Source organism: Cnephaeus nilssonii (assembly GCF_951640355.1).
Source record: "Cnephaeus nilssonii genome assembly, chromosome: 10".
In the NCBI taxonomy this organism is placed as follows: Eukaryota; Metazoa; Chordata; class Mammalia; order Chiroptera; family Vespertilionidae; genus Cnephaeus; species Cnephaeus nilssonii.
The window spans coordinates 13811830-13828140 of record NC_137081.1 but is presented as its reverse complement, the minus strand read 5'-3'; the positions used below and the strand labels follow the sequence as shown (position 1 = coordinate 13828140).

Here is a 16311-nt window from a genome sequence, read left to right as displayed (position 1 = left end):
GCTAAGGAGTTTGTGGAAATAGCCCAACCCTGAGCATCTTCCTTCTTCCTTCTACCCTGTGGGGCTTTCAGGGGTGAAGCCCTAGCTTTGCAGTTTGGCCTTGGGGGGTTCCATCTTCGGTTTGTTTACCTAGGGCCGTGTCAGGTGACACAGATAATTTTTGAGGAAGTGAAGGGAACGAAATGGAAAAACACTGGTTACGTTAATTTGTGGTCTCAGTCTCTGAGGAAAAGTGACTGCCTACCTCACAGTGAGGCCCCATACTAGCGAGGAATACTGTTACATGAGCTAAAGGTGAGAGCGTGGGACCTGAGGCAGGAAGAGCGGGTTGTTGGTCACAACCCTGGTTTCTAGTCTCAGTAGATGTCATTCCTTCACTTATTTTTTAAAAAGAACAGCTATTATCTGGGTGCATGTAAATAGTTCGGACTTCCTTTCCAGTAAAGATTTATTTTATCTGAAGATGTTTCCAAAGGAAATGTAAGCATTTATTTTGTTTTAATTGTAGGTAATTAAGTAAGAGGCAGAGAGAGGTAGTGGTTAAGCCTGTGGACTATTTAAACCTGGGTTTAAATCTTAACTGTACACTTACAAGCGGGCAAACTTGGGTGAGGGGCTTAATTTCTCTGACCTCTGTTTCTTCATCTATAAAATGGCAAAAGATAATAGCCTGTGTCTTATAGGGCTATTGAGAGGTTTAAAGGAGAGAATATACATAACGGTGCTGGTGTCTGACAGTGCCCAGCAATCAGGAATGCTTGATAAATATTAGCCAATAGCACATTTCCCCAGGGTTTGTAAAACACTCTCATCGGTCACGGTTGTGTGGACTTGGGCCATGATCTTGGCTGAGAATAATCATTCAAGGAATAGTCTCTGAAAAAATACATTTATTATATAGTTTGTTTGTATATAACGTTTTGTATACCTCTGGGAGAAGGCAAATATAGACATCTCATCAGGGCTTGATTCTACCCTCCATATACCCAGTAGGAAAGCCAGTATATTTCAGTGAATATGGGGCATGTTGAAATATACAGCATACTGTAGCGGTACACAGGCTTTGGGCGGTTTTTCTATACCTGTTGGGTTGCGGTGTTTGGTTTGAGTCCTTTGGCTTTCTAAACAATGACGCATTGCTAGTTGAGTTGAGGCTTGGGGTGTCATCACCGATTATTAAATGAAAGACCGGCCCCAGGAGGTGTCCCAGTCCTAACACCTTAACACTGACCTCTAACCAGCTTAGCTAGAAATAGGTGACTGCAGGCCCTTACTCACGAGGGAGGGGTATCTGAGATGAGCCAGCTTGAATAAAGCAGGATTTTCGTTTGGGGAATTTGACTAACCACCTTGCCTGTACAGTGCTTGACAGTATACAAAGCACCAACACAGACATCATCTCTCTTCATACTTCACAGTTGTCCTGTGAGGCCAGCGTGAAAGGAGAGGTAAACCCCATTTTGCAGAGGAGGAAAGTGAGACTCAGAGTATGTAACTTTCCTAAGATCACACAGTCATAGCAAAAGCTAGGACGAGGACCCAGGTCTCCGGATTGTGAGTCGTGTGTGTGTTTTTCTACTAAACACCATTTACAGAAGCTCTGGCGACCCTTCTGAGTAAAAGAAGTGAGATCCAGGTGTGAAATAATGTTTACATATTGCAAGTTTTGGCCATTTGGGCATGTATCCTTTTCACTCATCGGTTTCTGTTACCCTCTGAATTAATAAGAACATGAATGAAACTCTTTGTGACAGAGACACAAGCCAACAGACGCTTAAAGAAGATGTGCGATTACTTTTTTCTTTCACCTGGAAGTCCAGGTTCTCAGAAAGCTGTGCTCTGAGAAGTTGTCAGAAGCCCAGAACTTTCCATCCCATTGGCTGCCCATCCTAAGGGTTTCCACCCTTAAGGAATTGCCCATGTCCATGCAATTCAGGATGGCTACCCCCAGGCCTACTTTCCAGGAACCCAGTTTTCATGCAGCTATAAAAAAAAGTACAGCTTGAAATTGCACTTGTCATATCCGCTCACATCTCATCAGCTAGAACTTAGTCCTGTGTCAACACGCCACGGCCAGGGAGCGTGGAAATAGAGTCTTCGTTATGGGTGGCCAAGAGCCCAACTAGAATTTGGGGGGATCTCTTATTAGAGAAAAGGAGAGAATGAATATAGGACATGTGGCGGGTGCTGCTATGCTCTTAGTCTCAAGAGCAGTTTCTTTCTAGCCTGTAATGCAGACATTTTAACATGAAACACTTGACATCTGAAATTCTAAATGTGTGCATGATAAGGGAAAAATCCTACTTCATTGCAAAATCGAAATAACTGCATGAAAACTGGATTCCTGGGGAATGCCAGAAGTTTTTTAATAGAAACAATGTACATTTTACATTTTGTGAGAATATTGCATTATTGGAATAATATGAAGTGACGAGGAAATTAATAACTTGACAGAGCAAGGGTCAAATTGACCACATCTTAATATCTCTTGCACTTTCCCCCCCTCCAAAGGGTAAAGTCACATTGCATTGACATTTTTGTAGCAAGATGAAAATTTAGTAGAAGAATGAAGAGAAAGCATTTTGTAACTGTGGGTTTAGCACTGACAAAATTAAGACTGTTTGAGGTTAGAGGTACAGAGGCTGACAGATTGCATGAGGGTGTTTCTACATATGTGGGTGTCAATATGTTTGTGCTGAATTGTTTGCAGATTTGCGGGGAGAGGGAGCTCGTGTGTGTGTTAATGTGGATTCCATGGGTGGCTTTAATCATTGTGTTTTCTTCCCGATGATTTTTATTATGGAGCAGCAGAGAGAGGATGTGGGAGGATTTAGGTTACAGTGCTTTAAAAGAAGGTTTGAAAAAGGACTAGTAATATAGGCATATGTTGGTCCCATCAAGTTAATGAAGGGTCTTTGGGACGTCTTCAACATTCTAAGTCTTGGGAATACTAAGGTCACTAAACCCGGCCTTCTGTCCTCGAAGGCCGGTGGGTGTGGCTCTTACCACCTCTCAAGTCCATTCTTGAAGTTCCTCCTCAGATATTCACCCTTCATCTCAGCTGTGACAAAGCACTGGCTCATCTCTGGGCCTTTGCATATGCTCTTCCTTCTCCCTGAAATGCCCACTGCTCTTGTCCCTGCATCCTTCAATTTCACCGAGGCTTATCTCCTCTGGAACGCCGACCTTGATGGTTCTACACCTCGGAAGGTCATCCACACGTCCATGCACATTGGGTCTTGTGTTGTTTGTATGCAAGCCTGGGCTTCCCCACCTGGGAGCTCTTCTGATGCAGAGGCCCTTTCCTCTGACTGTTCAGCACATATTAGAACCGACAATTAATGTTGGTTGAATCCAATGTGTCACACTGGGGAGGCTGTATTTTCACCACCAGTGAATTATTCCGGAAGTCTGAGTATTTGACTTTGTCTGCTCACCTGTGGGCACAGATGAGGTGTTTTGGAGATAATGCATGTTAGGGCTTATGAATCTGGAAGGCAAGGTGGTAATGAAGCTTTTTGTGCTATTGCTTTTTGATTACTTACTGACATATTAATTAGCAAGCATTATACTGAGTATATAGAATGTGCCTGAGCCTGTGCTAGGCATTGTGGGTGATGACAAGGAGGCAAGTGAGAAAGCATCCAGCCCAAGTCCTGGATAATCGTATTTTGAATGGGAGATGTCAGATGTCCCAAATTCAAATTTATGAAGTGCCTTCCATGTAGTGTGGGTGGGGAAAAGCAGGGCAAGGGATCTGGGCATAAAAAGATAAATATCTTCAAGAAATAGTAAATAAGTAGCCAAAGGGTAAAAACTCAGACAAGGCTGTAGTTTTCTGACCAGGAAATACTCAAGACCAGCGTGACATGTAGAAGACTGACACATTCTGAGGAGAGGACATCCTAGTAAGTGGGAAAGGCTGGGGAGGGCTGCTTAGGGATGTTGGAGAGTGAGGGGCTTGTGTAAGGAGTGGGGGGTGTGTGGTGGGGGTGGGTAAGAGTAGAAAAATAAAGTGAGATGGTTTTGTGGACATCTTTTCCTAAGGACATAGGCAATAGTATGTGAAAAGCATCTGTCTTAGGTTATTATTTGTCAAAATAAGAAACTAAATTTTTTCTTTGGGGTTACTATTTTTTTAGACTTCATGCCTAGGTAAAGTACATATTTGGGTTGCTTTAGCTAATGGGGCAATTCAATCTTTAAAAAAGTGTTTGATCACCTTAGTAGGCAGTTATGTAGACAAATTGATGTTTTAAATCTTTACTGATTTAATATTTACCTCTAAAAATCTCTAGGGAATTGGATCTTTACCTATTCAAGCTGAATGGTAGCTGGTCTATAGGTCCAGCTCTCCATCATCCCTATGTAAATGATCCAGTTTGGGCTTCTTGAGGATTGATAAAGTTACCTTTTTTTTCTTTTTAATTTTAGGACAAATTGCCTTATAAAATATTGATATGCTTAGCCCACTTCTTCATCTGCCTTTATATAATCAGGCAATAACAATTAAGATTGGCATTAGCTTAATCAGAACAAATTCAGGATGCTGAAGCCAATCATTTGATACTTCCCAAATCAGATGTGAGGTGGTTTTGGATTATCTACTCATATGGTGTGTTTTTGTGTGTGTTTTTTATACCATGGATCCATCTTTTCTTCTTCTTTTTTAATGTATACCAGATAGGTAGCAGAAAGTTAACTTTGCATCCTAATAGTAAATGATTCAAGTTTATATTTTCCAATTTTTAGTTAGCAAAGAGAAAAAAATCAGTGTAGATAACAATTAGGCATCAACTAACGTGACATGCTAATTGATGACTACCATGGGTCCTGGATTGGGGCAGGTTTGATTTAGCCTCCCCTCCCCGCCCCCTTTTCTGGACTTCCATGCCCTTCTTTCCCTGACTCCCAGGTACCCAGTCCTCTCACACTGCCCTCGGCTCTGCTAATCCCTCCCCAGGAGGTGGCAGGTAGGCCTATTCTTCCTCAGAGCTGTGTGCTCCACAATTATTCTTGTCTTACTACCGGTCTCCCTGCAAGAAGAATACATTTCTGGCTCTATCCACTTGAAGTTATACACCTGAGTTGCCAACTTCTGCAATGTGATTGCATCTTTGGGGGGAGGGTTCCCATTCTGTGTTGGTTTATTTCTGAAGGGCGTACTTCTGCATTAGAAATACCATCACTTTCAGAGTGGCTTGGTGAGACTTTTGATAGTAACTTAGCTTGGAACATATGTGAAGCTAAAGCAACATTTCTTCATTCCTGAAGTTAAATTTTTAAAAGTAATTCAAAATTTAGTTATTTGGTCATTGTGGTAATGATAGACTATTTCTGTATGTGTACCCTGCAATGTGGCTATTTTTACATTTAAATGCAAAACCCAGATTGGCTATGACTTTACAATTCACATTTTTAATAATAAAATTTCTCCCTAAATACATCAAATTGAACTGTGTGAACCTGGCTTACAAAGTAATACCTTTACTAATAAGTGGGAGAAACGTCTCACAGAATTGTTTCAAATAAATTCTCATGGTGCAGTTGTTATCTTGACAGTAAAAAGATGAATATTTTAACAACTTTTTCCTTCAAATGTAATATACTTAAATTTTTAAGTTGATCTTAAACTTTCTTGGGAATTATCCCTAAAAAGCTAATAAAAATAATTTTAAAAATTAATCTTGGATAACAATGAAAGCAAAGGAAAAAAGAGAATAAAAACAAAACAAGGAAAAAATTCAAAACAAATTACCCACAATGCCAGTAAAACCTTTGTTTCCCCTGATGGTCACGCGCACCTGTTTCACAACTTGAGAACGTAATGCTTCAGGTATGAGTATTGACATCTGAAGTTCTTAGCGAGTTTACAGTTTCTGAGAATTGCCTTTTTAAGAGCTGTGGGAATTCCTGGAAATCTCATGTTCTGATGCATTTTGTTCTCTACTAGACCTGTGCTGGGTTTTTAATTTAATTTTTAATTGTGGTAAAATGCACACGACATAAATTTTGCCATCTTAAAGAAAAACAGAGTTGTGGGACTTTGTTTTGCTTTGTCGGGGAGGGGATTAGTTGTATCACACTCATCCCACTGAAAAATATTAGAGTACTGTATACATTTTTATTTAAATAAAAAAAATCAATTAGACTTTGAAAATATTACGATACTCCTTGGCTTCTGAGAAACATGCTGTGTTAGGTATCTAAAAACACATGCATTGAAATCACAGGTCGCACGCACATTGCAAAACCTCCAATTGCCAACAGCTATACTTATTCTAGCACCTGGGATGGTTGCCAGTTTTTATGACCAACCAACCCAGTCTTCCTCCAACATTTCAAACAAATTCACCAAGAATCTAACACTTCACTTCTAAAGGAACATTTTGGAAATGTTAACAGGCACTAAAAATGGAATATGGCCCCAAAGATTTGTTTAGTCCTGTGCCTTTCCTGACTGTGCTTCACAAGGCCAGGTGGGCGTGGGAAGTGATTCACTGTGATGCTGGGGTTCCTGTTTAAGTCTCATGGAGAAGCCCTTTGCCCTGCCCAGAGGTAATGGATATCTCTGTCCCAGAGCCTCCTCTGGCCTCCTGCAGGCCTGCAAACTCCCTTTTGATATCATCATTATCATCCTAACGCCGTTTATCCATTTGGGACTTTGTAATTGACCAGTCACTCTTATGTGCTAGATGCCACTGAATCTTCCTAACCATAAGGAAACAAGTTATTTTTTATTCCTTCTCCGCACAGTTAAGGACAGAAAGTGTCAAAGAAGAAGTTAATTGACTCTACAAAGCCACATTGCTGTTTCAGAGCAAAGAGAGAACTAGAAGAATCTGTTTTTGGAGGATTTGCCTGTTATTTGGTGACTAATCCATTTTGAACCCCTAGAGCAAGGGTGGGGAACCTTTTTCTGCCAAGGGCCATCTGGATATTTATAACATCATTCGGGGCCATACAAAATTATCAACTTAAAAATCAGCCTGCTATATTTGGTCAAACATTTAATTCACTCACCCCTAATGCCTTGGCAGGGCCAGACCAAATGATTTCATGGGCCTTATTCAGCCCTCGGGCCGCACGTTCCCCACCCCTGCACTAGAGCAATGATTCAAGCTTCATTGAGGCATCAAGAGAGGCTTGCGCTATGGTCCTACAAAGGCTTAGGGATTGCCTCCTCCACACGTCAGTCACATGCATTTATCAGACACAGTGGGCCTTGTGCTGTCTGCATGCTAGCGTGGGGCTTTCCCCCCTGGGAGCTCCTCTGATGCAGACACCTCTGACCTTCAGTCTCCAGCAGTGTCACTGCTCGGCACAGATTAGAACAACAATTAATGTTGCTTGAATGCAGCTTGTCACAATGAAGAGATGAGATGTTTTGGAAATACTGCATATTATGGCTTATGAACCTGGAAGACAAGGTGGTAGCAAAGTTTTTGGGGCTGAGTATGGGGAAAAGTTTAGGAGGGATGAGCCCTTATGCTTCAGTTGATGGTGGGGTTCCCACATAGAAAATGTATTTTAGCCGAAACCGGTTTGGCTCAGTGGATAGAGCGTCGGCCTGTGGACTGGAAGTTCCCAGGTTTGATTCCGGTCAAGGGCATGTACCTTGGTTGCGGGCACATCCCCAGTGGGGGGTGTGCAGGAGGCAGCTGATCGATGATTCTCTCTCATCGATGTTTCTAACTTTCTATCTATCCCTCTCCCTTCCTCTCTGTAAAAAAATCAATAAAATATATTAAAAAAAAAGAAGAAAGAAAATGTATTTTAAACCAGTGCTGAACAAAATAGAAATACGTTCAGGCCACACATGCAATTTAAAATTTTCTAGGAACCACATTTTTTAAAAAGTGAAAAGAAACAAGTGAATATACATTAAAATATATGATTTTAACGTAAAATCAATATGAAAAGATTGTTAATGAGATTTACATACTTTTTAAATTCTAAGTCTTCAAAACCCAGTGTGTGTGGTACATTTACAGCATATTTAAATCCGTGTGCTAATTTTTTAATGGTTAATGGTAAGTGTAGTTTTACCAAAACAAGAGAACAAAATGTTCTTTCTATTGCTTCAGTTTTTACATTTTAATTAAAATTAAAGTAGAAGTTCACTTCTGTAGTCACCTGAGCCACGTTTCAAGGGCCCGTGGCCACATGTGGCTGGTGGCTTCTGTGTTGGACACCACGGTTGTCAGCAGTTGTGGGATTAAGTCCTAATCCCTTCTCGCTGTCTCCATGTTCTGAAGTAGGAGCTACACTTCACATGAGTTTATGACTTACATTTTAGTTTATGCATTTTTAAATAGCCATTTTAAGGTGGTGATCCAGGCTATGCGGAGTTAACCTTACCTTGGCCAGTTATTGTTTTATGAATAAAAAAACAGAGTAAATACCCGAACGCTCTGTACAGTGACTAATGCTCTGTGCAAATTCAACAAGTAGCCTAGTAGGCCTTTGGGTGAGCAAGTCATAAGTAAACGAAAAAAATCAACATGGAACATAAGTAACGAGTGTACATTCCATCTTATGTTATCTTATAAACGTTATAGTTACAAATGCCTTTGAAATTCTGGGAAATAAAGCCCTGGTCTCGTTTTCCATCGGTCATCTAATTTAAAAACCTTGAAAAAAGAACATATTTAAAATTCAGCTGAAAACGAAGAGGAACTCTGAGATAGTTTTCCAAAGAGAGTTAAAAACCTGAGGTCCTTTTCAGTGACACCACATATACCGGAGAAGGGGTTGCCAAGTGACGGAGCGATGTTTACGGCTTGGCTTTCTCGTTTTCCAGGGGTAAGAAAGCTTGGTGACATTTTCTCTCTCGATGTCTTTATTCCCCAGGTGGCTCACGCTCTCTAGTGCTGAGTGTGCTGTGAAAGTAATGGCCGGGGCTTTGCTGATTTCCTCTAGACAGACTCAGTGGCAATATATAAACCCATTACAAAGTATTCTTCCTCCTTTCCATCTTGCTTTTCCATTTCCTGATCTGCAAAACGTCACGTTTCTAATCCAAGTCCTAAAGAGACTAGGACCTTGACCTGCCCAGATAACAGAACTCTAGTAACCACATTAAAAAATAAATAAAAAGTAATAGATAAAATTAGTTCTAACAGAAAACTGGGCATGCCAAAAAGTTCCTAAGTCTCCTTAGGAATTGGATTAGGAACTTGAAATTTTGCAGATCAGGAAATGAATGCAGAAAATTTGCATTAGTGATGTTTATTTTCAAGGGACTTTTAAACCTGGAATGCAAGAGCCTGACACAGGTTCGTATTTCATGCTACAGCCTGCATCTTAAAGGCAAGGTATACTGCAATACATTTGACATCTCTCTTATGCTCCCCAAACACATCTTCAGTGAGAGAGAGCCTTTACAAATGAGTTTCACAAAATGACGCACTTGGTTTCCCAGAGGGGCTGTTGCCCGGGAGACGGGGGTCCCAGGTGGAAGAAGAAGGTTTCAGGAAGATGTTCAGGATACTCCTTTAGGCTTGGGCAGATAGGAAGAAGCAGAAGGGACCTTTGATTGAAGGAATATTAAACCCCGTATGGAGTTTCACGTTGTAGCCCCCGTCACAGAAGAGTGGCCAGGTTGAAACAAGCGAGCAAGAATGTTCTACTCTTTAGCCTGTTTAACATCTAGAACGAGAGGGGCTGAGCTCACACAGGCTGTCCCGCCTGTCTGTGGGTGCTTGGGTTGTTGTTGCAAACCAGGATGCTTTATTCACTTCATGTGTTCCACGGCATTGAGCCAGGCCCTGCCTTAGTGCTTTTGGCACCACAGTGAGCAAAACGGATGCCTGCAGGAAGCTTATGCTCTAGTAGGAGCAACAGACAATAGTACATACAAACAGGATGCAATCTTGTTTTCAAGTGATTGACATGGAGAAGGTGACAGAACCTGCTGTATGAGAGGATGGTGAAGGTAGGTCAGCTCTAAGGAGGAGGCATTTGAGCAGTGATGTGATTGACGTGAGGGGACCAGAGTGTTCCAGGCAGAGGGAGGAGCACGTGCCCAGGCCCTGAGACCGGAGCATGTGGGATGGGTCGGGGGAATCTGAGAGGGTGGGGTAGGAGATGTGGTTAGAAAGGTAGTCTGGGGCCAGAGCATGCAAATGTAAACTTTAGGGACTTCAGTGCTTCTGATTTCTTCTGAGAGTGATAGGAAGGGATTGGGGCACTTACATTTTAATTTCTTCCTAATCTTTCCTCGCTCTTAAGCTTATTTGGTAGTCTGGGGAAGCCTGTGGGACCCTTTGCAGAATAATGTTTTTAAATGCATAACATGAAGTCCAGAGGATGTCCCAGAAACAGTTATGTGGGAATATAAAGAATACGGTCTCCTGCGAAGGACAACATGCTCTGACTTAGGTTTGCAGAGGACTGCTCTGACTGCTGTAGACAGCAGACTGGAGGGACCAAGGATGGACGCACTGAGGCCAGCGAGCGAGAGGCCAAGCTCTTCGCATTTATACCAGAGGACAGGCGTCTCTAAGGCAGGGTGCGCGGCACAGCGTTCTGAATGCAGGAAGGGAAATTTATAACTTCTATTTATATTTAATTTACCCTAATTTTTTTAAAACATCAGCCTAGTGGGTCATGACACTTTTTGTTTTTTGGTAAATGAACTGGGATTGAATAGAAATATCAGAGTGTGTTCACTAACCCATAAGACAGCAGGTTTTGTTTCACGTAACGTTTGTCTCATGAAACACAAACATGCGTATACACGTTCCCTTGCCTGCTGCGAATTCCAATGTAAAGTGTATTTCTTTTATTCTTCACTTTCAATTACAGTTTACTTTCAATATTATTTTGTGTTGGTTTCAGGTGTATAGCATAGTGGTAGATAATCATGTATTTTATAGAGTGTTCCCCCAGTAGTTCCAGTATCCGCCTGGCACCATAAGTACATTCATATGATTCATGAACAAACCTATATATACACCAAAGAGACGTATCCAGAAAGTATTTATGTGTTTTTGATCAACCAAACTTGATGATCATGATGTAGGGAGACTTAGACTCTGTAAGAAACTAACTAATAGAGGCCACTCTGGTTTAGACCACGTGACCTTTTAGAGGCCATTTTGTGGGAGAACCTGAGTTCTTGCCCTGATTCAGCCTTGCAGATGTCAGGTCTGTTTCTCAAGCATCCTTCACTCCCTCCAGGAGCCCTAATTTGGTTATAAATCTGTGTATGCCTAGTTAGACCTGCTGTCACCGCTGAGGTGACATGGACTCCCCCAGGGAGACAAGTCCCCAGGGTTAATTTCCAGAAAGGAGAAGTAGTTGTTGACATTCCTCCTAAGATTCAGGGGGCTCTGAAGAGCGTGTTCTGGCACTGTGAACTGGGGGCGCTGTCATGCTCCCTCCTCCACCCTCTGGGGGTGTGCCCGCCTTCCTTCACACAGTCCCCGATGCTTTAAGCCTCTGTCCCATCTGCCTTTCTTTTTGACATTTTCATTTGCTCTTGAGGTGAGCGAGTTGAGTGGCAGCATTATCCCAGGTGCCATGCAGTATAGTATTGTGCAGGGGTCTGACATTTTCTGTTCTATACCCAGGAATAATATCCGCACTGGAGCAAGGAGAGAAGGGAGGGTGAGGGAGAAGAGCAGATTTTGCATGAAATCTGCTCCAATTATGACTGAATTGCCTATTTCTTTTTCCTCCCTCCCTCTCTCCCTCCCTCCCTCCTACCTTCCCTCCTTCCTTCCCTCTCTCCATCCTCCTTTTCCTCCCTCCCTCCCTCCCTCCCTCCCTCCCTCTCTCCTTCCATCCCTCCTTCCCTTCCTTCTTTTGTTTCTGAAAAACAACAACAACAACAACTTTCTTTTGTTTTATAAAGAAAACTCAAGCTTTTATGAAATGAGCAAAATCTTTAGGTAGGCTGTTAGGATGAAAACGAATACATTGTGGATATAGGGGCTCCACCCCCAAGATGAAGCAGTAGGTGCTGGTAATCTCGGCTTCGCAAAACACTTCAATTTCACTAGCCTCCCTTCGAGTAGAACTTGGCTTACGGAAGTGGGTATAGAACCCAGAAACAAGGTCAGCCTCATCCCACTATTCCTAAGCCCTGAATATGAAGCCATATTTCTGATTCTCCTTTTCCCACCTGCTCTTCTGCTTTCTTAACTCTGCCTGTTTCAGACATCACTCCTTCATTTGGCTGAAAGTGATTATTTTAAATAATCACTTGGTTATTTTAAAATTCTTATTAGTATTTGCAGACATGGCAACTTGCAGGTAAACTGAGCAGACCCTGAGGAAATAGCTTGGTGACTCACTATAATATGACTTGGCTAAGCTGTCAGGTACGGAGGGGCTGTCCTCAGCGTGGTTCTGTACAGCACGGAGCCGTAAGCCAGAAGCAGTGTTAGTGACACGACTCCGTCAAGGCAAGCTACCTGTGTAGCTGCTGTCTCCACAGTTGCCAGAGGGACCCTGGAATAGCTGCCGAAGAGGACAGCTGGGCTGTGCCAGAATTCACTAAGAGCCTGCATTCTTTCATGGGAGGTAACTAAATCCTGGCTATCAGTTGTCACAATAAAACAAAACAGAGCTAATTTAAAAGGTTTCGCCAGGGGGAAAGCACCCGGTTTGAAATGAAAAAGAAAAAAGGACGCGAAGACCTCCGCTGTAACCTCTTGCTTTCATTTTCTCCGTGTCCTTCCTTGTCCTTCAGGATGTGGTTGCCTATGAGGGCCGGGCCGGGTTGATGGTGGGGACTGGATGTCGCTGCTCCTTGCAGTGGAAGGTCTTAGGATTTCCAGGCGTTGGCTGTCTGGTCCCCGTGGTTCCAGCGCCCTCCAGGTTCACTTGCATTAGAAGGAAGGCCTATGGGGTGGAGGGCGTTTTGAATGAAGTCTTTGGTGCCTCATTCTCTCTTTTTGTTGTTCTTGTTCGTGTGGGATTTCCTTGAAGTAACAAAGCCTTGTGGGCAATCAATAGCGTTAAGATGGATGCCGACCCGCCACTCGGAGAGGGCACTTCTCCCTCCAGCCGGGCTCCCTTTTCCCCCCTCAGCACCCTCCTCATTCGGAGCAGATCTAAAGGATGCTCCCTTCTCCTGACCCACTCTCCATCAGTATACTGAGAGCATCCTGAAAGCTTAAACAGACTCTATTTTCCAATATTTCGGTTGCCCAGCTGCCTGGAGCCTGAACTCTGAATGTTCCTATTGGCATCCGGTTAGCCCTGTCTCCTTCAGCAGCCTCTGAGCGCACAGGTGAACTGGGGAGGGAGGGAGTTCAAATTCATTGAACATTTACCTGTGCCAGGCTCAGGAAATGTGTCTTACCCATGACAGCTTGTCTAAGCCTCGCCGTGAACGTGGGGCGCTCACCTGCGTCTGACAGATGACACCGAGGCTCAGCTCCGTAATGAGCTCAGAAAGACCCAGGTGTGCTCACCCCGGAGTGGATTTGACATCTCCCCTCTCCACCCTCTGTTCAGCAGGTGCGCTTTTCTAAAAATTTGGCTTTCAGGATGCCGAAGGTGAACTTTTGACTCTGCTCGGTGATTCATGTTCCCCGGTTTCCAAAGCTGAATGGTTTCCTCCTGTGCGCCCAGCGCCCTCGCTGCTCCTTGGTTCCCTTTCAGAGCAGCGCGCTTCTCCTCCTCCTCTCCGCCGGTCTTACAGAGCGTGGCTCACTAGGGCACCGATTTAATGAAATACAGTTTTCAGTCATGTTTGGTTTGATTCTGGGTGATACAAATAAAGAATTGTGATCGCTTTGTAGTCAGGCTTAAAGGGGAGAGAAAAGGTGGAAAGAAGAAAGTGAGTCAAGGATAGTCCTGGGCCAGGTCCCTTTAAGCGCTGCCTTAGGGAAGGCTGAGCTGTGAAAGAGGGAGAAATAATGGGGCAGCCAGACATAGTCCTTTGGCTCCTGTGTGTCCTGAAATGTGGGGTTTGGCAGTTTCTAACGATCACAACTTACGGGAATCTTCCACGCGCCAGGCACTGTTCTAATTAATAGATACTATATGTTAATTCACATAATATGACCGTATCCTCTCCAAACCCTCGGAGGTACATGCTATTACATCTAAGAAAACAGGAGCAAAGAGAGGCTCATTGACTTAGAGTCCCAGTGGTCGGCAAACTCGTTAGTCCACAGAGCCAAATATCGGCAGTACAACGATGGAAATTTCTCTGGAGAGCCAAATTTTTTAAACTTCAACTTCTTCTAACGCCACTTCTTCAAAATAGACTCGCCCAGGCCGTGGCATTTTGTGGAAGAGCCACCACACTCAAGGGGCCAAAGAGCCGCATGTGGCTCGCGAGCCGCAGTTTGCCGACCACGGACTTAAGACGATTGGGGGCCGAACTGGAAGCTGAGCCGCGGAAGGTTGGGATCGGAGCTCCTGACCACGGTGCTCACCTGCCTCTCCGTTCCAGGGCTCAGTAACCAACGCTCATGATTTCATGTGGTTTCAAAGACCATTTTTCTTCTTAATTCCAACCAACAAACCATACAGTTGGAAGGGTAAATATTTGTCATGTTGGGTGACGGACATGGATGGGCTAAGAAAAAAAAAAAAGAAAAGTCAAAGGAAAAACCATGCACTTCCCTTTCTGTGTCTCTCCCTCTGTATTTACTGTGCGAAAGGTCACTTGAGTACAAGAGCTCGAATTTCGTGCTTTTAAGCAGCTTCCCTGTGGCTAAAACCCCTGCTCTTCAAATTGACTTGGAACCTATTTTGTAACCATGCGTACCTCTCTCTGATATGAGCGCTCGGGAGTCATTAGTTACGGGCTCCTTAAATAGGACTCTGTGACTGTGTTTCACAGAAATGCCGGGAATCACCAAGTGATTTTTTTGCTTTACCCTCGGATTGTAGCCCTTTCTCGTGACCGTCCGTCCACGCGCATTTACTGGAAGGAGCAGTGGTCCTGGGAGACCTGGGCTGCTTGCCTGGTCAGGCAGCTACCTGGGCACAGTTTGTGGTGGGAGAGCAGAGGAGGGAGGAGGCTGAGAGAGGGCTGAAATGGTAAATTACTGTAGGTTCTGGAGAAAAATAGATTAGAAGCATTTGTGGTTCAGATGAAAATAGCACATTTCCTGTCTGCTTGGACTGTGGGGGTCAGAGGGCTCCAGGGGATAGAAAATAAATAAAAATGGATCCCTCCCCAGTCGAAGGAAGTGCTCTGACTCTGGGAATGGCAGTGACAGATTTGGGGATCTTGGGAAGCCACTTTTGAAGGTTAAAAAAAAAGCAGCAGCAACAACCACCAAAACACCAGGAGATCAGAGAACATGTGGCCCTCTGTGCTCAGGAACGCAGTCTTTCAGGGATGATGTGCCCTTTTCCAAGACTGGCACCCAGGTAGCTGAGTCTGAGCAGGTATGTGGCCACCTTGTTCTTGCCACTGACCACGGTCATTCCCTCTCTTCTTGCAGGTGAGAAGCCTTACAAGTGCTCATGGGAAGGGTGTGAGTGGCGTTTTGCACGAAGCGATGAGCTCACGAGGCACTACAGGAAACACACAGGTGCAAAGCCCTTTAAATGCAACCACTGCGACAGGTAAAGAAACGTTGAAGCTTCTGGATGTGGTTGGAGGGGTGGAGATGGGGGTTGGAGCGGGGGGAGCTGCCAGTGCTCTTGGATTCATCACAAGCTTCAAACTTCTCTCTCAGAGTCTCGGATCTGGGGATGCCTTTTACTTCTTCACCGAGAAAACCCATGAGATATGGGTGCCTTCTTGCGTGTAGTCAACAGATAATGTGAATTCTTGGTTCCATTAGACAAGCATTTACCTGGACATCAGCTTTGGGCCCGGGACCGCGTTAGTCACTGGATATCAATAGGACACGACTCCTACCCCTGAGGAAATGAGGAGACAGATCATTTTACTATACTGTGAAAAGTAATAGGATAGAGAATGGTCACCTGTAGCTGATTCTTCTGATCTTTTTATTAACATCAATACCATTTTCCCTCATTCTTTATAACACGAAAGAGCAGAAAGCCTGCTTAACGGAAGGACGCTGAGTTATAAGGCCTTCCTCTGAAGTATTATTAGACATGAATTTACTGAAGACGGTTCCCACTCTTTGGGGGCCTGTACCATTCTTTCTCCTTTGAAAATAGGCACAAAGGTCTAAACTATGGAGAGGCTTTGAGAACGTATCCTGTAATTCCATCTCAAACCTCCAGCGTTTGATAGTGGAAGAAAGAGCACGCAGCAGCAGAAAACGACACTAGTAATAGTATCTGACAGCCTTGGCATTATCAACCAATAAACCCCAAAATGGAGACTCTGCAGGCCAAGGTGAAGGCAGGATTAGGTTG

At 43.7% G+C, this 16311-nt stretch overlaps 1 protein-coding gene across 2 annotated transcripts in view; it reads left to right on the top strand.

Moving 5' to 3' along the window:
- Nucleotides 1-16311, top strand: part of KLF7 (KLF transcription factor 7) — a 94102-nt gene that overhangs the window by 67739 nt on the left and 10052 nt on the right. For both annotated transcript variants that reach the window (XM_079782777.1, XM_079782776.1), the window contains exon 3: nucleotides 15420-15543. In XM_079782777.1, the coding sequence (XP_079638903.1) occupies nucleotides 15420-15543 (124 nt within the window). The remainder of the gene's footprint in view (nucleotides 1-15419; nucleotides 15544-16311) is intronic.